General features: G+C 31.0%; 1 protein-coding gene across 2 annotated transcripts in view; it reads right to left on the minus strand.

Moving 5' to 3' along the window:
• The window catches only part of LOC130441269 (ribosomal protein S6 kinase alpha-5-like), a 193,218-nt gene that overhangs the window by 20,012 nt on the left and 147,462 nt on the right, over positions 1 to 25,744 (minus strand). For both annotated transcript variants that reach the window (XM_056774865.1, XM_056774864.1), the window contains exon 5: positions 20,138 to 20,332. In XM_056774865.1, coding sequence (XP_056630843.1) covers positions 20,138 to 20,332 — 195 coding nt within the window. The remainder of the gene's footprint in view (positions 1 to 20,137; positions 20,333 to 25,744) is intronic.

Consider the following 25,744-nt stretch of genomic DNA (forward strand, 5'->3'; position numbering starts at 1 on the left):
AATAATAAAATGCTCGCATGGAGTTAATCCTCAGATAAAGTTTATTTACAAAGTGGATGGGTTCGAATGATGCAAGGAGTAATATTAAGCAAAATTCGAATTGTCCCTTGGCCTACAATTTAGAAACATGTTTTTAAGCATAGAGCATTTCGTTACTTAAATGTCTTAAAAGTTTATTTTATACAATTCTTAATCTCACTACTTTTAACTTTTAATATAATACTGTTAAGAACAAGTCCACGACGTAGGCCGTGAAGCCGGTTATAATGGAATTCTAAAATTTGGCGAATACGCCGAATCCTTTGATGTTTATCAGTACCTTTTATGCATATTGTTTATAAACAGCGGCCAGTTTTTTATATTATTTTTTTAGAACTAATTTCTGGAAAGGTCTTTTTATTTATTTGTTTTTGTTTCTTCACCTTCTAGAGTTCTAGAAATGTTGTTTCTAATATAAAATCGAGCATGTTTAGCGGAGTTAGTTAGTCATAATGAACGGAACCCCTTAAATTGGAAGTTGAAATGGCACCAGTAGTTTTTCCTTTAATAAGAAACTTCAACCTTTTTTGGATATGGATATCTATTTTAAATAATGTTTTAGACGGAAATAAAGAATACAAACTAAATCCTGACGATTCCTATGTGTAAGAGGCCTGAAGTTATCAACAATGTATTGTCCAATTTATGATATTCTCCTATCCAGCTATCGACCATAAACATTTACAAAATTTATTATTCTCTCTGATAAATTCTAACCGTCCGATAGAATTAGAATCGCAAGACCAATTTACTATCATGTAGTACATTCTCGAACACGACTGCTGTCGAAATTTAAACCACATTGGATTCGTAGTTTTGTTTTGAGCGCTTGTGGAAGCGAGCATGTCGTCGGTTTTTAGAAAAATGGAAAAGGAAGGGGTTGGTTGTTTATTTGGATGGAAAATCGCGCGAAGAAATCAAAAAGCGTTTGAATGCTGTGCATGGTAACTTCCTTCGCTGAAGATCTTCAAAAATTATTTCAACGGAATCCAACGTAAAGGCACGTTGTTTTTTGATACTCAGAAGACCAATCCGAAAGAGTTTCTGCATAGTTTCGTGATAGTTTACGGAACATGGATCCACTAGAAAGTGAAGAAAAGTCGAGAAAGTTGACATCATCCAATGAATGCGTTCCAAAAAAGGCTATCGGCCACCTTTTTTTAGAATTTTACAAAGTGTAATCTGCATCGACTATTTAGAATGGGGTAAAAAGGTCACAGGGCTGTAATATGCACAATTGTTGAGCTAATTCGATGCCAAATTGAACATAAAAAGCTTTATTTGAAGAAGTCACACTTCCGCTGTCGCCTGACATATTGTTCAGGCTCCGCGCGACTTCTTTTTGTTTCCAAATTTGAAAAAATCCCTCACAGGTAAATCCCTCACAGGTCATCGCCGCCACAAAGACCCGTTTTGCATACCTTGAGAAAATGTATTTATTGGACGGGTTAAAGAAGTTGGAGACTATATTGAAAAATAAAACGCAACGTTTTGAAATTTTCGTTTTTCTTAGATAGATTAATAACTTATCAAACCACTCTCGTATGTATGACGGAAGTTATAATTTTTTAAATATTTCAAATATTGCAAAACGTTTAAATACTAGCATTGACATAAATATAAACGATGTTCTGCCATTTAATTAGAATATGAGGAGGCTTTCTGCTGAACTAATTGTTGCTGATATAACCATCATGTTTCGAAATTCAACTGGTTTATATTTTGCAATTTATAATGAAGTTTCGCAGTTTGCTAAAAAATTTGTATATTTATATCGAACAAGGTTATTTAAGAAATTGTTGAATTTGCAAAACTATCGTTATATTATGGAAAATACATCAAAATAAAAAATATTTCTCGTTATAGCGCAAGTCTTGTATTTCAATACAATTGGAAAATGCAAGAAAGAGCATTTACTGAATTAATCAATCGTACATGTTTGTATGAAATGAAATTACTTTCTCCTTGAGTATTGTCGTCTAAAAATCAATAATAGATATTTTGCTAAAAAGAAAATTTAAACCTATATAAACACGCTACCCCTTTTCATTTCAATTATTCATAGGAATATTAATTACTTTTAGGCCGTTGAAGGGACATACGAATAATTTTAATTATATTGTAATGTGAATTGTATTCACCATCCATCTATTACTTTCTGTTTCGCTTCACAATTACCCTTTAGGGAGATTAACTCCCAAACAGCTTGAAAAAAGATAAGTTATTAACACTGTATCTGTATCACTACTTATCCACCAATTTAGTGACTACCTAATATCAATAAAACGACTGCCAAGTTTCTCTCACTATACGAGAATCAAAAGAGAAGCCCAGATGACTCGACAAAGTGAGATTGATTCTGTAGTTTTTTAATCCTCAGCTGCCTCCAAAGAAATCTTGTGGCAGAGCGGGAAACGAATGAAAATAATGTGATGTGAATGTGAAGGAAAAACAAAAGTTCTGAATTAAATTAGATGCCAAAAACGACTAATAAATCGCGCAGGTAAATGAAATGTTTAAATAACTTGTTGGAATTGTTGCTATGAGAGACCTTAAAACTTTCGTGAATCCGTTATAAATGACAGTTCTTAAAAAAATATTAGAAATATGTGTTGGGTACTCAGGTTAGCTATAACGTTTTTTTTGATGATTAATTAGTGGGCTGACGCACCTTTTCGAATAGAGTGACTATTTAAAACAAAAAAAACATTAATCTCTAAACATTACTTAATGAAATGGAAAAAAAATTGATCACATCCAACGATTAATTCATTAATTTTGGCAATTACAAAAACGGATGTGTGAGCTGGTGCATTGTCTTGATGAAACAACACTATTTTCTTAGCCAAATGCGGTCGTTTTTGATTTATTTCTCACTCAAATGTTGCAATTTAATACTCGCCGACGATATTTTTCCCCTTTTCAAGGTAATCAACACTGATTTCAGGTAATTTTTGTAGTTGTGTTTATTAAAACTTTCTTTTTAAAAACGTGATCTAAAACTGCGATATTGTTATGATTGACAACTAATCTTTTAAATAGAGAGAGAAATTTTTAAGCATTAATCGTGAAAAAAAATGTGCCGTCTGTAAAGTATTTTCAAATAACAACAATAAATACCTATTAGGTAATTATTATATGATACTACTCTTTCGTCGCCATAGAATAAAGCTGACAATAATATTTAATTAATAAGTTCCTGCCCTACAAACCTTTCCGTTAATTTATTTATCTACAATTAAAGATACGACACCGCTCATTTTAATATGTAGGTCGAGTTTCGCTGTATTTAAATTCAAACCTTGTCAGTGACATAATTGCTAAGTAAAAACAAAAAGTTTATTTGGGTGATAAATAGTGCATATCCAATGGTTTGTACAAAATATAAAGTTTAGACATAGATTTATAAAAAAAAAATTTCAAGAAAACATAATATTTATAGGTATTTTGAACGTGAACAAATTACTCCTAAAACTCGAATATAAACACGGCATACTGGGCAGTAAGGAAATATAATTGGTCCCAAAATCTAATTAGGTATGTCATAATTATGAATACATCCTCCGTATTAGGAGTTTTCTGTTTTGCTGAACATGAACATACGAGGTCTGGCTATAAAATAACGAGACTGCGCGTCTGGAGAGCGCCCTAGATGGGTGGGGTGAAAAACGAGAAGTGCGTTGGATATTTAGATATCTTGTATATGCACGTCCCAAAACACGTTTCCGTCACTATTATAGTATTTGTGCAGTAGCGGTTTGAAACGAACCGTGTTTTTTTCTCGTACAGAAAACCACGTGTGACGAAAAACATGAGCAACGTATCAAGTTCAAATTTCTCGTTAATTTGAAAAAAGCTCCGACAATTTTCTATCTCTTTCTCGTGTGTTTGAGTGGTGTAAGCGCTTTAGTGAGGGGCGAGACAGCATTGAAGATGACCAGCGCCCAAGTCGCCCTGTGACTGTCTCGACTCCGAAATCCGACCTCCGACCAAAATCAACCAAAATGTGTGTGCAGATCGAATGATCATCCGGATGATTGCCGATGCTGTAAACGCCGATAAGCAAACGATTAGAAAAATTTTACAGAGAAATTACATATATGACAAAAGTCTGTGCGAAGTTGGTGCCAAAAAATCTGACTCCTGACCAAAAACTCTTGCGTCAACGGCTCTGCTCATATTTCTTTGAAAGGTTAGAAAAAGATCTGCTTTCGTCCCTTGTGGTGTAATATAAAGATACACAAAAAACTCCATGTATCGAATTTTCACCTAAAAAGCATAGAAAGATATATAGTGTTGGATAAAAAAAATTGCAGTTTGTTTGTGTCATGAAAAAATCTAAATACAGGCATAAAATATTAGTAGCTAAAAATATGTGGTTAGGTTAGATTAGGTTAGGTACGAAAAACATTTTTCATCTCCTTTTCTTGCGAGGCACCAAAAATTCTCTTTCGGTACTCCAGCCGTCAAAAGGGTTCCTAAATCGTTATTTATTTCGACTTAGCTTCTGATTTTCCTATTGTCATCTATCAGTTTTTTAGACACGTGACTCTATAATCTGTTGTTACTACCATTGGTAATGTATTTGTAAGTAATTTGGTTATGACGTATCGAGGTTACAAATATTGCAATATGAACAAGTTTTGTCACGTAATATGAATATATATCTATTTTTTGTTTATTCAGAGGATTCTATGAATTATTTTATAAAGTACATTTCAATGTAATGCTATGACTAGAATACACACTTCGTTATTCGGAATTAATCGAAATCTACAGTACATTCTAAACCTTTCTGCACAAAAAGATCTTCAGATTCTCCAGATTTACTACGAACAACAAACAGCTCTTATTATAATAGGGATTTAAATAAAACATAAATTATGGTGGAACTTTTATTTATCGTGAGAACAATGAGAGGTTCCAGCATGAAAATTTATTTTGTAACAAATCAAAATGTATATATACAGCCATTTCATTGTATTTTACAGATTAGAATGTGGAAGTAGTTCATTAACTATGATACGGCGCAAATAGGAGAAGCCTAATTAAGAGCCTAACGGTAGCCTTGTAAGTTTGTGCTAATGAAACAAACGCCATACAATGGGTTAATCGCAATCAGACAGCGAAACTGACACACTGACCTACTTCGATTACGTTGTCTTTCGTTATTCACGAAAAAAAAATGGAGTGTTTATAAATGGAAGTATGTTTTCATTTTGTTATGTTGTCAACCGGAGATTTTGTGAAAATCCTAAACAATAAAGAAGAAAAAAAGAGTAGAAAATTCTGTGGTATATACACGAGTATAACAGTAACGTATCTAGCAATTTTAAATTCATAATGATTTGTATTTTATATACTTATTTCAAAAACAGATACTCTCAAATATATTTTTACATAGTTGCGTGTATAGAAATCGGACTACTGTAAACTTTTGACTTATTCATCAGATCAAAAAAGAAATATGCTGTTTGAAAGATAATTTAATATGCTCTAATTGATGAAAATAAAATGTTACAAATTTAATTCTTACCTTTTTTACGTTGTTTCCAAATAATTGTAATAAAAACTATAGTTCTTTATACGTCCAGAAATGGATTTTTTCGTGCTCGCATGACTTTCCGAATTTGTCACTCGCGCACGGAAAAATTCTTATTTCCAGATTCCTAATGACCAAGTTGGTTGTATATACCATTTTATTTTTATTGTTTTAGTTCAATTTCGATTATGATTGAAATTTTATAATGATAAGAATTCAATATTAAGCTTATATAAGTACAAATTAATATATAAAGAATTTTATATGTGACATATCGATACCTTAGAGCACATGTTCATTTACCTAATAAATAAATAAACAGATCCCAAAATGAGAAAAGTTTTTTGTAATATTTTTACAAAGTTTACAGACCATAAAATTACTAAATAGCAAGACAATAAGTTTCATTACTAGAGTTTTGCAGGTATCAAGACTTTGAGTTTTCCAAAAGTAGCCTCCAACGAACATAGCTCATTTCTGCTCTAAGGTATCGATATTATCTTGGGTGAACTATCATTCTTCCATATTTCATTCCAAATTTGAGTAATCTTAGGTCATATTAATAACAATAATGTTTTACTTAACATTCTGGCTATTTTAAAACAATGTTGATGAAACGTAGAATATATATGGCGGTTATCAATTGTTTATGAATAAGAGACAGAAAGACCAAATATAGCTTCTCAACATCAAAGCCACTGATCTTCCTGTTTCTTAGTGGTTAGTTTCAAACTGTAAGGAATGTGAGAAATATGAAGCAACGCAAATAAATATATCATCTTCGTCGTTGATTCCACAACAAAAGAAGTAATGGAATATCTCAAATCATTATCAATAAGTTGACATTAAGTTATTGGTGAATTTTCTATTCTTTGTTTAACTGCGGTACCTGTGATCGAAAGAAAGTTCTCTTACTAAAAAGAATGAACATCTAAAAAAAAGTGGCAATGTCAAATGAGGATCAGTTTTTTTCTTCAAAATAGCCTCTTAATAATGGCATTCAGTCTTCAGGTCCTTTTTATATGTGATAACTTTCCTTGTAGGGACAAACGACTGATGAACAGTAAGGATACTATTCATGTTGAGGTGTCTATCTCCAAAAATTTTAACATATAAACTGAATAGAAAAAATAAAGAGAAAAGATACAAGATGAGAAAAAATACACACCATTCTAATATTAATAATTTATTTATGGACAACCAAATGAAACGTACTTCAACATGATAACCATTAGAGAGTGTACTATCCATCGTTATGTATTCAAAAATCCTTTGTTGAAGTATTGTAGCAGTTATTATAAAACTACTGATAAACTTGATGAAAAATCATAAAGGATTCAAAGATAATTCAAACACCTTTTTATAGAAATCCCTTAACCTCATAATTTGTCAAGGGGATGAATATATCGGAGAGAGGGGTGACATTACGTATACTTGTCTTCCTTTAAATGAAGGTCGACGTATTTCATCATTTTTTTAGAATCATTTAGGGAATTTACGTTTCATTTTATAAACCTTGGCTTCTTGCACCCTGTTTCACTTTGAATGTTTAGCTTTCTCCTGAGATCTTTTTGAAACGCTGAACTCCAGCTCTGATACCTTTTTGGTGGTGAGATAGTATAGTCCCCGTGTGTTTTCTTTTTTTTTTGCGCACATCACTTTTTTTGACATGATCTCTCCAACTTCGTTCACGTTCTCTAACCCGTCTTACGACATCTTGAATTTTAGTTCTTATCGTTTTCAATTCAGTCATCCTCATTATTCTCATTATTGCCCTTGCATAAATAAGAAGAGGTTTTTTAGATCCTCATCTTGCTTCGTGTACTCATCATATTTGCTAATCCTTGAAGCTTGTACCCTTTGAGTATGTGTTTCGTCTATTGTATCCCTCTCGTTTAGTATGAACCGTGTATAAACTTATATCATGAAATTAGATTAATTATTCTAAAGGCGATGAGACGCAAAAAAAAAACTTATAGTATGTATGTTTTCAATGTCGGGTTAATCAGCACACATATATACAACAATTGATAATTTCGCGTTCAAAAATTGTTTTTCATGAAAAAATTCCGTGTAGAATTGCAAAAACAATTTCACACTGTATAATTATTATTATAATCTTGTGATCGAATTTCTTCATAAATTAATAAATAATGTTTCTGTTTGTTGGTAGTTGGCAAATATTTTGCTTACTGCGTAATTCTTTATAATTATTTAACCATTTCAAAACCTCATATTACGATGACAATATGTATTCAATTAGATTTACTTTATTTGTTGTTCCACCAATGTTCACCATCTCTTTTATTCACTATTCTTTATCAATGGTGTTCAATGATCATTTGTTGTTCTTGTACCGGCACTGTTTAGCGTATGTATACGTGCATCGTATGTACTTTTCGAGGTCATTACGTAACATAACGTAATATATATATATAACAAAATTCGATAGACAGCGACTACGGTCGACCCTCTTAGAGGGAGTCTGACCCCGTTACATGACAACCAGTCGTCAAATCTAGGTCAAACGCAGCGAATTAGAGGTGGGATCGGATACACATAATAACATTTGCGAATTTATATCCTAGTGAACGCAGAGAAAGTGTTTCTTTTTTATGGTAAATGCGATTTGATAAATCGATAATAGAGAGAAAATAATATAGCAGGGAAATTAATTTAATGATATGTTTTAATTGATATTAATAATCATGAAGTAATCATATTTTTTGAATGCATCCGAATTATTCAAAAGTACGTTGCGGAGAACATTTATATGAATCAGATGAAATTATAAAGAAATTTTGCATAATTGATTCTAGTTTAATATTCACAAATAGACTTTAAACAATTAAACAAAATATATTTCCACTTGGATACACCAATTTAGTAAATATTTAACTCAATACCATGGAATATTCTGACCCTGTAATTTATTTTGAAATAGCAGAAAGAAGGCTACGATCTAATTTAGAGTTAAGGTCAACTTATACTAAATTGTATCTATTTGAATTTTCTGGTATTTTGTATTATTAAGAAGTACATTTAAGTATTAACAAATTTGATACAAAAAAATTCTGAAGCCGGATTCAAACTATTATATATACTTGTATTTTATATTGAGATTTTGATTTCGATTAAAGTTTCTATTCTGATATTGATTATAACTTTTTTTCCGTTAATATTGGATTTTATGTTAATAAAGTTTGTTATTTATTTTTAAAAATTGCGTTTCATCACGAAAACACGTAATTGGCGCAGTCAGTAGAATTCGTGCTGGTCGTGGAAAGACTTTTATGCATTGTGTCAATAAAAACTTTCTGTGATCTCGGTGCGAATCCAGGAGAACCTACCGTTTAGTGGAAGAAGTTTAAATCCAGAAAAAATCATCGTTAATGCAAATCTTACAATCAAATTTTTATCTAAATGCACATCAGACACATACTGCGAAATCCGGAAGAGAAAAAATATTTTGAGACAATATTCAAATTCGAAAATGCAAATCCATAATATTACCAAAATTAGAATCGAAATTTTTGCCCAGACTTACCACTCTTCAAATTTAAATCAAATGGACTTCGAGGGATTATATGATAGTAAAGAGGCAAGAAACCAGTTAAATAATCAAAAATTAATCAGTAAAAAAAAGATGGAAGAAATGGAACTGGAAGGTAGAGTTACATATTTAATTAAAGCAATATCTTCTGCTTCTTAAACCAATATTATTATTTCGTACATATAACAAACTGTCTTTTTCTTAATGATAATGTAATTTTATTTAGAAAGCTGAAATATTTCACATTAATTTCGATAAAAACACTCACTTACAATCTTTTAATAAATTTTTAATAATCGATTGCACATAAATTTAAAATTCTGGTAGCCACTTAAAACTGGACAATGAGGATGTTAACTCTAAAACATTTTGAAGAAGTTCCAGCTCAACAAATTGGAATTATTCTATTGAGAATGATCAATCACAAATCAAAGACAGCTGATATTATCAAACATCACAAGATTATTTGGTATTTTTAACGATGTAGTCATGGATACGGATAGTTTCAACTGCTTAATGTATTGGACACTTTCGTTTTTTGCAGATGATTGGTATAAAACTGTAGAAAACTGATTGTTTCTAAATTATAGCTTAACAATTTCTATTATTCTCTAACCAAAATGTACCATTGTATATATAGGTGCTTACGCAGGCCTTTCGCCTCCGTAGCTCGCTGTTGCTCTTATTATTGTTTTGTGTAGACGTAGCTTTGCCTTTTTGGAGATTTTTTGGGATACTATTATCGCGTTCAGCGCTCCCAACTGTTTACTTCCCTTCGTCAACTTCGCTTCCAGATTTTCTCCCTCGTCTCCGTCGACCTAACTTTGAACTTGAAGAAAAGGCAATGATCTTTGAATGAACTTCGTTGTTCTTGTGTGTTTCTGTTCTGTTCAAACCGATTTCACGTACTATCCATTCTTATAGTATATTGAAGCGGATAAAAAATCTCTCTTTGGTTTGCCTTTATCTTCGTTTTTGTATGTTCGAGTGTCATTTTCGTAAGACTTTTTTGGGATACTAAGATCGTTCATAATGCTGTACAAATGGTTTCTGTTCGCAGTATCGTTTTTTTGGTAATCCATGAAGACTGAGTAAATTGGCAAATAGTATTCATACCCCATTCTTTACGTTTACCTCAGAGTGAAAATGTGGTCTGTGACTGATCTTTCAGATCTAAATCCGCATTGGTGGTCTCCGAACAAGTTTTCTCCATATACAATCAAACTTTTATCTATGGTCTTAGTTGAAATTTTGTAGGTTGTAACTAGTAGTTTCTGCATTCATTTATTTTTCCTTTCTTGTGTATTCATACTGTTATTTCCAATTTCTACCTTTCTGGTATTGTCTCTTATTCCCATATACTGCTTATTAAATTATATATTCTCTTCTTCAGTGCAATCCCACCATACTTGATTAAATGTATGTACCATTGTAAGCGGTGACAATAATTTGTCTGATTAATCAGTCATTGACCATTCTTAAATCCAAGGTAATTTGATATTGGCACTTAAGAAGATAATTAGGATTCATTATCTCTTTGTATTCAAAATCACACCAAAATTGTGTAATTTGTACACAAACAATGTATTTCAATCCATTGCTGGGTGATAACTATTAGCAGTTATATTGTATCATTGTATGGAAGTCAGCGGACAACATTTAATTCGTTATTTGGTGAAAGTTTTTGTATCTTCAAAGTTATTTGGTAAATTGTAACACAAATTGCTTTCAAGTAGTGTGGAGAACGAAATTACTTCCAAAATGATATGTCGCTCAACCACACTTGCGATTAATGCGGTTAAATTTTTGGGTAAGAATTTTGATATGCAGATTCGTTCAGCTGAATATTTTGCATGTTTCTTCATAATTATGAAGTAACATTTCTAAGATATCAATTTAAATGTAAAATTTCATAAAATTGGTAACAGAACCTATTACAAAATATTATTAGATTTATCAACGTCATCTCTAGAGTATGTTGCTGAACGGAAAATAAAAATCATATTTATTAACCACCAATTTCACTTTCTCCAATGAGAACGACGATGTACAATATGAACAATTTAACATCGATTTTTATATGTAGGATATACCAGCTCAAGGCGTAGGTCAAAAGTAACAGTCAGCTGACTCATCTACAATTATATTTGTATATGGACATCTACGAGGTTACTTTTTCGGGTACTGCCGTTTTTGGTGATTTATTATGAATCACTGACGATGACACAAATAATTTTTTATCCGGTAATATGGTAACATTGGGTATATACAAAACACTTCAACTGAAATATAGTAAAACTTTTGATTTTAATGAACCTAATATTTTTTCATCATAGCATTGCAGTTATAACATCAAATATTATTTTGATATAAATTTATAATTTCGATGAAACCATATTATGAATAACTGGGATAACTGATAAAAATTATCTCTCTCTCGAAGCAAGGAGTTACTACAAAAAACCATCAAAAACAAGTTATAAGGATAAAGCGATGTTTATACTTTCAACAAAATATTTGAGATGTTTGTATGTTAGCAGTTCTACAATGAAAAATTTTCAAGTCAAGTTCGGTAGAAAATTACCATCTTCCTACGTTATAGATCCATTTTTTATTTGTGAAAGAGCTAACACTATGTAATTCATCGATAAAAAATCCGGTAACTCTTTTGAATAGTTTTGTTTTCCGATTTCAGATGTTTTATTTGATACTTTATAGACTATCCTCGTATATAACAAGTGAGAGTACCATCGCCCTCCCTTACATATAGGAAGGGGTGTCTTTCAGACTTTGCTTCGAATACAAGCAACAATGAAATTAACAATAATTTTAATATAATTATTTTATTATATATTGAGCCAATATTTGGTAATAATTAATTTAACTACGTAAAAAACACTATCACTATACAGAATTTTTCACGTCAAAGCCACTATTATGTGAAAATAATAGCCGTTTATAAAATATAAAATGGTCATTACTTACCTTTACAAGTTTATAAAAAAATGCATTTTAATTGGTTTGCGTCATTAACAACTCGACAATTTTTATCGCTAACCACATAAAAAATTGAATTACTCAGTTTTAAAACTCTGTAGAGTGCAAAATTGCTTTATTTCACTCGTCGTGAAGAAAAATCAATCCAATAACTAATTAAAGGATGGGTAATAACGACAACGAACGAATCAATGTATATGAAATAAGGCAGAAATGAGGTTTGCTCTAAAATACTGTTTGCTACACAAATAGATAGATTAATGCCGTTTTATCGAAATTTCTACTAGATTTTAGTATGACCACCACGAAATCATGGATACAATTCATCAGAAAATGTAAATGAGCAAACATCATATACACATTAACCCAAATACCCCGTTGTTGTTTGGTAAGAGATGCACAAGAACTTCGCTTGTTTCATGCCAGGTGTCTCTATCCATCTCTGGCGAGGTCGCCTTGCAAGCAGACGCAATAGCGACACTTTTAGCTACACCAAGGATGGGTTCTGGACCTATTAGTGAATTCGCCTATCTCAGTCTGGTGGATGAGTCCCCCTCAGCGTAACCTTTGTTGTTCGAGTGGCCGGACATGCAAATGAGCTAGATCTTGCAGCTATCACTCACCATATTTTGTAGGACTTTCTTGCACTCCAGCACTAGTCTAGAGCACATCTTTAGTTTTCAGGTAGTGACAAAGGACAGTGAATTTTCAAGCAAATAGTCTCATAAAAAATAGTGAAATGCACGAAAAGTCTCAATTTATTTTGCACATAATAATAGTTCATTGTTAGACATAAAACCTATTTTAAAACGTAGAGAGGAGAAACTATTAAAGTCTTTACGATTGAATAAAAATAAAATCTATGTCAGTTGACATGTTTTTGAGTTTGAACATTAAGTTTGTTTTACTGAAGTGTCGTTTATCTATAAGACTTTTAAAAAACGTACCTATAGTGTCGAAAAAAAATATTAATTAATTTTAATTGACCTCATTAGCAGTTTCAGCCTTGCATTATTTTAAAGAAAATGAATAGATAAGAAAGAGAGAGTATAAATATCGATAAGTGAAAGTGATAAGTGAAATGAAGCAATAACATCTCAATATACAGTAAGATGCAAAGCCAAGTCATGACCTTACATTTTCATGAAAAATGTAGTTACAAAATTGTTAAATAATTAATTAATTCTGTCATTAAAGCCTACATTTAATCATAAATTAAATTAAGAGAGTATGTTAAGCTTGAACATACCGATTCGTGATTTTAATATTTTGTCCAAAGATTTTTTTTAACTCTTTCCGTTCCAATATCGGGAAAAAGTCACCCGTAGTATATCTTTCTTTTATCAAACATAATTTTTTGCTGGTTTAAATGAAGAAAATTGATTTTTTAGCACTAAATACATATTGGAACGTGTGAAGGATACGTTTTTTCAAGCAATTAAAATCTGGCACTCACCTGTGGATGTTCTTCGCTATTTTTTGTTACACGTCTGCTGTTTCAGACGAAATACAAGTCTGTAGTTCTTATTTTAACGTGGTTTTATTAAAGTGGTCGCTGTTATTTTTGGAAGTTAGTAACTATGATATTTACTTTTGCCATAAGTATAAAAATGAAAAGCTAAACAGAAATTTTTATTTTTGACGTCTTTCAGTTGATACAACAATTTTACGCTTAAATAATTTGTGCCTCTAAATTTTAGAAATTCAAGAAGTAATGAAATAAAAGCGATCTGAAAACATTACAGTTAGAGCCGCTGGTGTCCTTATGAAGTTATCATAAAGAATACGTTATCATAAAGAATACGTTATATAAATAACGGTCTTTACTTTCTAATTAAGTCAAAACTAACAATTTTGTTCAATTCTTTCTAGCAAAATCAATTTTTCTGTGGATATTAAAAAAATGAACGAGTTTTGAACCCCAAGCTTCCCAATATTGTACGAATGAATTGGTACTTCAGGTTAAGGTTAAGGTCATAAATTTTCTACTATCTACTAACAAAAAAATCCGAAAACAGTCGAGAGGTCGACTAAAAAAGGCAAATGATGATAAAATTTGAGTAAGTGATTATAATATAAGTATTAACTTATATTATGTTGATCCAATGTACAGATTAAAATTTCCATCAAGATGTATCAATTAGAATTAAATTGGTGGAATCGACGGTAGCTGGCCTATACAACAAGAAGATACCTTAAGGGATTCAAAAGGAAAAAATAATCATAAATGAAGAAGAAATTCGAACAACTTGATATCAAAGAACTGTATAATGACTCTAGATCAGAAGAACAAATGGCATTTGATGAAGACGAAGGACCAGAAATACTGAAGTCAGAAGGGACATGCTACAAAGTTGGCAAATAAGAAAGCTGTTGGACCTAACAACATTCCAACAGAGATATATATTAATATTAATCAAACTCCTCAATCATGTTTATTCAACCAGAAAACTGGTTAAAATCCAACTTTTCTCAAAAAAACAACGTCCAAAGCACTATAGACTGAGTTTTATGAGTCAGACTACAAAAATATTCTTAAGAATCATCCACGCTAGATTCAGAAATAAGTGCGAAGAAGATCAAGACGAAACTCAATTCGGCTTCAAAAATGGGTTGAGAACGCGAGAATCACTTTGGATGGACTGCAATGCCTTTTAAACGTCATTGACAGAGTGGGAAGAGAGATGGGTGTGAACATTAACTGTTCTAAAACAAAATAATGGTATTTAGTCGCTTGACGGACCATAACACACAGCTACAGGTAAACGGACAAACCATTCAAGAGTGTCCGGTTTAAAATATCTTTGTTGCTCCATTACAGAACAACTGGATCCCGATAAGGAAATAAAATATAGAATTGAGGTAGCTCATACAACATTTTTTAAAATGAGATCACTCTTCTCTAATGATAATTAAAAATTTCAACTCCGGAAACGGATGATCAAATGTTACATATGGTCAGTTCTCTTATATTGTGTCGAAGCATGGACTTCTACCATTAATCGCTTAGAGGCTTTTGAAATGTTCAAGATACCGTGGACAGCTATGCAAACAAACGATGCAGTCCTTAACAGAGCAAATGTGGTTCGTGAGTTGATTATCAAGGATAAAGTTAAAGGTCGTAGAGGAATTGGAAGGAAAAAAAGCTTTTGGTTGAAGAATATTAGACAATGGACTGGGATAAGAGACGCAGGACAGTTATTTAGACTAGCTCAAGATAGAGAGAGTTTAGTCACGCTGATCGCCAACGTCAGGGGAATTGATACGGCACGCTAAGAAGAAGAAGTCGACGGTCTTTTAAAGAAATCAAATAATTATCAAGAAATGTTTATAAATATTTATATTATATCTATTCCAGAGCCTCAAGACCAATTTTTTACCAAAAAAAACCTCTATTCTAATATTGATTTCTAGTACAGAATCATAAATTTCTAAGCACGAAGAATATCGAAAAAATGCTCTACTTCAAAATATAGTAAATCCGTTGCAATATATGTTGAAACGTGACTGAATTCATCTCTAACAACACATAAGAAATATTCTAAATTTCATTGAGTGAAGCTTAGCACAGATTAGAAGAATGTGGAACGTAATAAAGTATGAAATAACTATGTAACCATAAATAAATAAAAGTGGGAAGTCTGAACCAACAAAAATGTTGTTAAGAACTAATTAGTGTTTCGATTGCCATTTGGCGTAATGTTAATTTCTACAGGAAAATTCTCCGAGGCAGGTTTTATTTAACAGTAAATTTAAAGTTAAGTGAATTATGTGTTATTAATGTCAAAGAAATAAATGTAATGGATATATTGACGTAACTGGGTTAATTTCAAAAATTACGATTTTATGAATTAATTTATTATTGCCCTGGAGATTCCATCAATATTACTTGTAAGTTGAAAAGTAAAACACAGGTTTTGCGCGATTACTTCAACCGGAGTACATTATTATAGGAATACCGTAAACGTTTCAAATCAACAACGTTCAATTTAAAAGAACGGATAAATGGCCCACTTCGTTGCCCTACATTTTTCAAGCAAGTGTTGTCGATCGGCAACTTGTCGATGCGATGGGAAAATTATAAACTGCTGATTGAAATTCTCGTTGTTATTGTTGTTTATTACGTCTAATTCAATTCATTCTTAACCTTGAACATTTTTGATTTATTAATTGTGTTCTTATTAGTGGACGAATACAATTTTTTTTAATTGACATTTTTAGTTGATTGGAAAAATCTAGAACGAAATGTTTGGAAATAATATGAAAGAGAAGCATAGAATAATTCATCAAAATATTGAAAAACTTTTCAGTAAACTAGCTTCGAGTTAAAGATGGGGTGGACTTTTCAAAAAAGTGCATGTTCAAGTATCATATCATGGTCAATTATCGATATCGATATTTCCACTCTCTAGTCTGCGTTTTGATTTCTACAACACCTTAATGGATCTATTGTTACTTATTTTGCAAGGAAATTTTCTTCGTTTCGTCATGTTTCATGCACATTTCGGCAGCAAGTGTATTATATACCAAATGGTAGAAGAGACCTCTATCATCAATAGTGTCTAATATTCTTACATTGATCTTGCAATACGAGATCATAGATTTTTTTAACATCTTCTTGTGTGATGCTCCTCGTATGTCTTGACTTCAACTCTACTGGATCAACGTGAAATAGTTAAACCTTTTGAGTAAATGTAATGGTGGAAACGCTGAGCACCACACTACGTGTTGTGTAGTGTAGTAGTCATGAACACAACTGAGAACGTACCAGTGGGTCAAACTGGGTGAAACACTTTGGTTTTTAAAACTGCTCGTTAATACAGATTAGTTGTAATTAAATTAAATAATAATTCGTGAAGTACATAATATATATGTGTATGGAATAAAATATAGTTCAAATGGCCTCTAGGGCTTTACACACATATAAGTTTTATTTTGTGAATACTCCGTTTTCCTTCTGTATATCTTGTGGCATTATTTGCACAGAACTGTGAAAAATAACAGTATAAACAAAGTATTAAGTGACACGTCCAATTCATATTGTTAAAACGATAAAGTAAACTATTAGGAAAAATCTGGTGGTATTGAATTGTTCCATACGCTATTATCTTGTTGAAACCAAAGTAATCCAGACTAATATCAGCAATTTTAAGCAAAAAAAAACAGTTATCCTGTCAGTTTGCCATTACGACTTGATGCATATGGCTTTTCTGAAGTTTCCAATATCAGTTGATGAAATCGCAGCAAGTTCAAATCGTGAAATTATTTTTCAAGATCTGTTATTCATTATAAATAAAGGTAATAAAAATCAACACAATTTGTTTAAATAGTTTTTTGTTAAACAAGAAGTTTCATTATCATAATATGTTTAAAATTAATCATCTAATAGTTAAAAGTAAATAGCTAAAATTAATATTACGCAATATTTCTTCACAATTTTAAACTAATTTATTCACAAAAAGTAAAACAACTATTCCAACAATCCACTTGTTATTCACTCTCTCAATTTTACGAGTCTTCTCCCTCTTTCTTTCTTTCCTCACTTTCCCATTACCGTTAAGAATGCAGATACTTGCCATTCGTTTTTATTTCTTTAGTTTTAAGGAGGTCAAACGATGACCGAAGAACTAAATTGGATGAGGATCTATCTTCTCACTAAGCCGTTCAGGTTCGGACTCAATGCCAGATGACTACATATTCAATAAAAGTTGAGGAACCGTATCTCATTTAGTAAATTTTAGTTTATGTATATATTTAAGTGGTAGAAATTTATCGATAGCTCAAAAATAATTTATTTCTAATATTTTCTATACAAATTTGAACTTTCCTCATATTATTACCTACTTTACATAATTTCGTGAGGTAACGTGAAGTAGTTTCCGGAAAAGCAAAACTATATTGCAACTTTTTTAGACAGAGAAATTTGAGTTTTTGTTCAAAGTTTTGAACTTTTTAAGGTTTAGGAAACTGTGATCAACTCTCAAATAACGATTTGAAAATATGAGATAAAGTTTACATCAATCGTAAGCAATTAGAATTGAAAAATAACAGAGTAAGTCATAGAAAAGAAAAAAGTCGGAATTTATGAAGTTATGTCCGATAAAAAGCGAGAATTTTGCCATTAAAATATGAGAAATTTAAAAACTGAATTGGATATATACCAAAACAAACAGAGAACGATATAGAAAATTTGGAAGAAGGGAAAATTTCGTAAAAATAAAAAGAACTAGAGGACGTGAATAGTATACAGTTTTATTGAACTATTGGGTTAAAAAAACAAGCAACAAATATATAACATGTGTCATGATGTATTAAATCTACAGTACAAGAACAATATAAAATATAATACGATGCAGGCAGTGAAATTTTTATTTGGCAACTTTACTTTTTATACAAAAATTACGGGTTCCATTGGGTTCCCAAGGTTCATACAAATACGTATGTACCTTCAATCTACGATTTTTCAAACTGTAGACTAATTGATTCTAGTCCAGTTCTGTTAACCGTCTTATTGTTATAAGAAACAATGAATGGACCACGTTAAGGTTACAAGCAAGCTATGAGATTGAATTATTATTAAATTCATTGAAATTTGCCTACGCGGATACGAGATTCTCTGTAGATAACGGATTATTAGGAAATTGTATATTCACTTCATAATAAACTTCGCTTCTATTTAACATGACGGTTTTGTTTTAACACCTTTCATTGATAATAAAACTGTGTTGTGAAAAATAAAGTTAGTTACCTTTTTAACAATATCTGAGGCTGTTACGAGTGAAGAACAGTGATTATTAATTAGTAATATGTATCACGGAAGTCTACAAGATGCTCGACATCGCTCAATTTCAAACTGATAAAATTAGATAATAAGAGATTTAACCTTATTCATGGAAATTATTTTAAAAAGCGTGATTTTTTAAATTCATCATGAGTTATTTATTATAACTTATAATTGTGGGGCCTTAATTATCGAACGAAAATATTGAAATACCTAATTTTAATATTTTGTTGTGATAAGCTTTTCATTTTCAGTTGTTAGGGTATTTGAAACGGTTTAAAAAAATTCTTTAAATTATAAATATATCTCTAATGTCAAATTATATTTTGATAAAGGTCGAAACGTCAAGATTTTATTTGTTTTGAAACGAAGTTTCAATTCAAGGAGACCTAAAACCAGGACAATTTATCAACAATACCATATAAAAAAGAGGTATAAAAAGTGGGAAGTTAAATAAATTTTTACCTCTTATTTGACATGCAAAATTACTATAATAATAAGTTTTTAAATTTTCGCCGAAATTGCCAATATAGCGGTGCACTGACGTCAGTACATAGTAAATTTATAAAATTATCATTATAATTGGTATATGATTCTCCAGTATACTAATACTCCATTGAAATCACCTAAAATTTATTCATGTGCCTAAAACAAATAAGGACGGAACAAAGTGATTGCAAGTGTTTAAAAAAGATCCAAGAACAATTTCAATTTATATATTTTTATATTTATTTTTCTAACTTTATATTTCGTAGCTACATGAAAAAGAAATTATTGATGCACTGATAATCAAAACAAAGAAAAAAATATAGCTTTCATCGGACGTTCACTGTTTAATTATAAGCAAAGTATTATCATTCTTAACAAATAATGAGAAAAAAATGTTTATTTTAAGAACTCTAAAATCTATATATAGGTGTATCACAATAATAATCTGTTTTCTAATATAATGAACACATCCTTCTTTCAAAATGGTTTTTTTTAAATATGTTACGCTCTTTCCAATATTCCAAGTTTACATCTCTTGAAAATGCGTTCAAATGACAAGACTACAATAAACATATGGGGCATTGGATTTTTTTGTGTTAAATTTTGTAATATTATAATTAAGTAAAGGCCTGAAATTTCGATTTACTTGAATTCTGTTCATTATTCGGGAAAAAAATTTTTGTTATATTTTTAATAATAATAGATTTCCTAGCAATTTATGTAAAAAAGTACTTACTATATCATGTCCCTGAGTTCCAGCTTTGACCACTTCTGGAGCCATATACTCAATGGTACCACAAAACGAGTAGGCTCTCTTATCGGCTTCTTCTCTGGGTAGCTCTTTACTTAAACCGAAGTCCGTGAGAACGATATGACCTGTCTCGTCTACTAAAATGTTTTCTAATTTGATATCTCTGTAGATAATACCCAACTGGAAAAGATAAAATTAATATTAATAACTTTCGTTTGCAAAAGGTTAAAATTGCAATATTAAAAATAATAACATCAACCTATTTATTGTGGGTGAGTTTTTTCGATATAAATTCAAATTAGATTCTATAAAAGTATCCCACTTTGTATTCAATTTTAGTCCCACGTGAGTAACACGGTGTGCGTGACCTCGTACATTGTTTACATCTGTCGCAGATACTATTATTTAAAATTAAATGTTAATTGCTAGACAATAAATTAATTAGGAGGAAAGTAGGTAATTCCTGAAAATTAATGTTACTATCCATTTCCACTTGTATTTGCTTGAACAAAGACAATTAATTAATTTTCCGAATTAAAATAGATTGTTACAACATAATATATAGAAAAGCTCATCTCTCCCTCTGTAAACACGTATGATAATAATAACTAAAGCCTATATTACACGATGCGATCAACGTTTGCTCCAACATTCGCGTTTCAACGTATTGCTGAACATTGGACTGGACGCAGCACTACACAAAAGCGTGAAAAAATATACATATAGTGTGAGCGGGTTACCGATATTGGTGTCGCGTTTCCATAAACTCGATTACCAGATTACTTTCTGAATTTTGTTGATGATAATAGTAACGTTTCACATTAAAACAGAAGCAAAAAATTGATGAGAGAGAGAAAGCGATTGCTTTTTCTTCTTCAATGTCATCACTGTTACTTCTTGAATGAATTCGCTCGCTAGTTTTATCCAAGCATCCGGTAGAGCGTTTTGTTCTTATGGCCTGGGTGCCTACTATTCCACAGAATAGGACACAGGTCGATACTTCAGGTTCTACTTTTGTAAATGAAATAACGTCAAAGGTAAATAAAAAAGCCGTGAGCAGCAGAGCTCCATCAAGAATTTTTCGTCAAATGAAGAATTTAACTAATACACAAACAAATCTTTCCATAAAATGAATTTCTTGGAAATGATATCAATTCTCAATCTTATTTCTTTATATGGAAAATTTGCTATTCCTCAATAACTTTTCATTTCACAAGTTAACTCTCTCTCTCGAATGAAAATTCATAATTTCAATGGACCCGGTGGTCTCGAACCCTCTTGTTCAATTCCAATTGACAAGAGAGAAAAAATTGTCATAATGACAAGAAATTTCGAAAATGGGAAGTAAAAAAAATCACCCTAGCAACGATCATACTCGTATTATTCAAAAAATAGGAGGCGATCCAGTTCAACAACTACAACGATCAAAATGATTTCGGGCGTTTTGTGCTAGAAGAACTGAAAAAGAAAACTTGAGAAAGACAATTCTTTAACATCATCCCTACTTGCATGCGAAATTCGAACCCTCTGGTTAAACTTTTTCTGGCCAAAAAATAAGAAAATATAACAAAAATGACCATAAAATGGAGAGGAGTGGAGATGGAAAGTTTCGACCTTAGATAGGAAATCATCTCGCAACTAATTGAACCTACATGTGAAATTTCATTTTTCAGTCGCTTTTCGTTTGACCTGCAGAGGTCAAAAACCACTTTTTTGCACTGCGACCCCTCGAAATATTCATTTGTTTTCAACCAAACTCTAATAACATCAATCGCCCGCCAAAAAAGCCATGTATGCTAATTTTGAACCAAATCGGAGCCATAGCAATTGCTATATATATATATATATATATATATATATATATATATATATATATATATATATATATATATATAAACTACAGACATTCGAAAAACCATCATAATCGTGGAGGTCTCAAAACATGGGAAAAATGATTTTTCCTTGAAAAATTCGACTAAAAAGTTAATCAAGACACTGCCATTTTTTAATTAACGAATACCCACCAGACAACATGGAAGAACATGAATAAGAAAAGCAAATATAGTCTGCACTTAATAAGACAAATGTTCCGGAAAATAGAAAAAGAAGACATAAAAACAAAAGTATACAATTCGATAACTGTCTAGCAACGGAGATGAAGCAACTAAGAAAACGAGGATGGATAGGATAAGAAATGAGAAAATTTTAGAAAAGCTCAAATAAGAATCAATAGGAAACAAAATCGATAAAAGATGATTCAACTGGTACGGATACATAAAAAGAAGAACATCACTTAGCTTAAAAAGAAAAAAATTAAGAAAAGAGTGAAAGGACGACCAAGGAACTTGGCTACAAGAAGTAGCATAGGAAGGGGGAAGATAACAATAAAACAAATTAATGATGTAGCAAAGGATCGGAAAACATGGAAAATATAAATAAAGGAGAATGAAAACTAAGGAGAAGAGAAGAAAAAGAAGAATAAATATAGGTCGTTGTTGTCTACATCGCTTCATTCCTCTTTCAACATGCCGACAAACTTCTAGAACGTCAATTATTTTTTATTAAACTAAAATTTTCTAGAAATAATTTTTCTGGCAACAGAGTACGTTTATAAATTTCATTTACAGTTTTTTAGTGTGATATAATGTTCTCTTGCTGGCTTTAAATTTTTTATTTCTTCTCGTGCTAATTCACGTATAAAGTAAAGTAATGAAATCATTTGAGATTCCAAATATAGTGTGAAAACAGTATGGTTTTACATTATACTACTACATCAAGTTTTTTATTTATTAATTACCTTACCAATTAAAAAAGGCACGTATATTTTATCTATTTACCAGCATAGTAACAATGGTTTAAATTTTTACTTGAACGTTTACTTGAACGTAGTACACGTGTACTATATAGAAATGTGCCAGCTGAGTACAACATATTGTATTTAATTGGGTACAATAGTTCATTATTTCCAAACTGGAGTAAAAATAAACCAACATTTTTAGATATAACTTTATTTACTAATAAGAATATACTAGTGGTGATATTTAAATATGTTTGTTATTATTAACACCTATAAGAAAACTTCTATTTTATTCACGATCAATTTCCACATTGGTATTGGATGCAGCTGTACGAAATCTCATACCTTCAAATCCAATTTAATTTCATTTCTTTGTAAACTTTTTTGGGATTGGTTATCTTCAAAATGATCCAAATTAACAATTGAGGTTTAGATTGGCAAAAATTAGTTCCAGCAGTACATGGTCCAACAGAGAAAACACAAAATATATTTATTTCTCAACTTCTCCCAGTTCAATTAAAACCGTTAATAGTCAATAATCATCCGTCGTACAATTCTTGTTAATGATATCTTCTGATTCTCGCAGATCAAAAATAAATTGCGAGATCATGCTTCGACAATTGATTGTTCTTAATGGAGAATATTTCGAAAAACAATTATAAATATTTGTTTTTATTTTTCTACATCAAAGCTTAGTAGAAACCCTTATATTTCGATTTGAAAATATCAATTTAAAAGAAATATGCACACACGATGCATCATTCTAAGGCAGCTTCCAATGTCCATGCAACATTTTTTCGAAATCTTTTTAAATATTCTTCAAATATTTCGTTACAAATAAAAAAAATTGGTTTAGTGTAACATGGCACAATTCTCATGTTCATAATCGATTATTATCAAAATCCTATGATAAAACAATGAATTAGAATCAAAATAATGAGTGTGCTAGTGTCACTTTAGCTAAAACCATGAGCGATCTATCAGAAAAGATGCTATAGAAGTAGCTATTCTTCACATCCAGCGTATCAAGAAGTAGTGTTCAGCGGATTGTTGAGAAACATAAACTTGATGACAATAATTCAAGAATTTACGTCGTTTACAGTTTTTACAAAACTTATTGGTTACATAGGTTTACTAAACAATTTTTGTTGTTTCAATGAAAGTACGTTGAGAGAAGAAATCAACAGAAATTATTGTCGTTATCAAAGTGATACCATCCCAGTCATTTTCAGTTCATACGCAAACATCCGAAAAATTCCATGTTAGGGCAAGTATTCTGAACGAAATTGAATTAAAATAATTTGTGGAACCTTTGACAACCCAAAATGAAAAACCAACAAAATTGAACATCTATAATCTAATAGGAATTTTTTTCGTGGGACTATTGAAAGTTCAAGTTTATGCTACATTATCTGAATTTTTTCAAGATCTTCGATAAAGAATCGTGACATAATGGCATTTTATTATACCGGAAACGTCTAAAAGCTTAAGAAGCATTTGAAAACAAGTTTTATCATTGCTTGGACGTTGCAGATGCATACTTACACACTAAAATCGTTAAAAATGAAGTGTTTGCATTTAGGACTACTGTTGGTTTTTAAAATTATATTTAATAATAATTAATATTGAGCAGATTTCTCAAAAAATCGTTCAAAGTAAAAAAATGAATGGGGTTGCATAGATTTGTTGGATTTAATACCTTTTACCATTTGAGGTTTTTTAAGGGGTGATTATGGGGTTGAAAACAGGAGTTTTAAATTACTATAAAAAATGAGTCCATCTAGTTAAAAATTGACTTATTCTTGTATAACATAAATCAAAATATTGGAGTGGGTATTTTACTTGGGACACCCTGTACATTTGCATCATGTAATACCTATACACGTGTAGCTACCGATTTGATAATGTTTTTAAATGAGTTGGCATAAACAGTAGGCAACTATTGCAAAATTCGATACTAACGAAATGAGGAAATAAATCAACAAATGGCAGGAAGTGGTAAGATTGAAGGAATTTTTTTGTCATGTTCTTAGTGACAAAACCGCAATAATCAATTAAAATCAAATACTAATTAATTTGATGACGTAGTAAACAATTTGAAAGAGTATACAAGAATGCAAATAGATTTACTTTCATTTAAATAACAATGAAGGATTTAAATTTGAACTAATTAACAAAATAACAATACGAGATTGATGCAAGATTAATTTGCATTTGACCTTCAACTATCAAGATAGAAAACAAGTTTCCTCGTGAAATCCTTCTTAATAAATCGGTTAAATTTTTTTATCATTGAAAAGTTGATCATAATTTATATCTGCAGGCAGGTAATATTTGTAGGAAATATTGAACCACAAAGATCCAACTTCTATCATTAATCCACTCATTCCTAGCTATTCTAATAACAACCTCATTTTCCGTGATAAAACAAAATCAAATTATTCTCAAAACTACAGATACGTAATTCGTAAAAAGTTTGATTAAAAAAACAGGACAGAGGAAACGATAACATGTGTAATCAAATTTGCAGTTTAATCTTTTTATGTAAAAATATTGACATTGAAATTGCCTTCTCTGACAAGTATATCGATCTGGTCAGCCCTATTTGTTTCCGAGGGACATATTCTAATTAAAACCATGTACCATGTTCAACATATACGGTGAATTAGTTGATTAAAATCAAAGTAGAAAAAGTAACATTAAATTTTAAGGATTGTCATTGAAAGTAATGTCCTTAGCTAGCAACGTTCGCTATTTAGCACATTTTTCGGAAAGATCCAGACGGATATATTTAT

This window comes from Diorhabda sublineata, chromosome 3 (assembly GCF_026230105.1).
Source record: "Diorhabda sublineata isolate icDioSubl1.1 chromosome 3, icDioSubl1.1, whole genome shotgun sequence".
NCBI lineage: Eukaryota > Metazoa > Arthropoda > Insecta > Coleoptera > Chrysomelidae > Diorhabda > Diorhabda sublineata.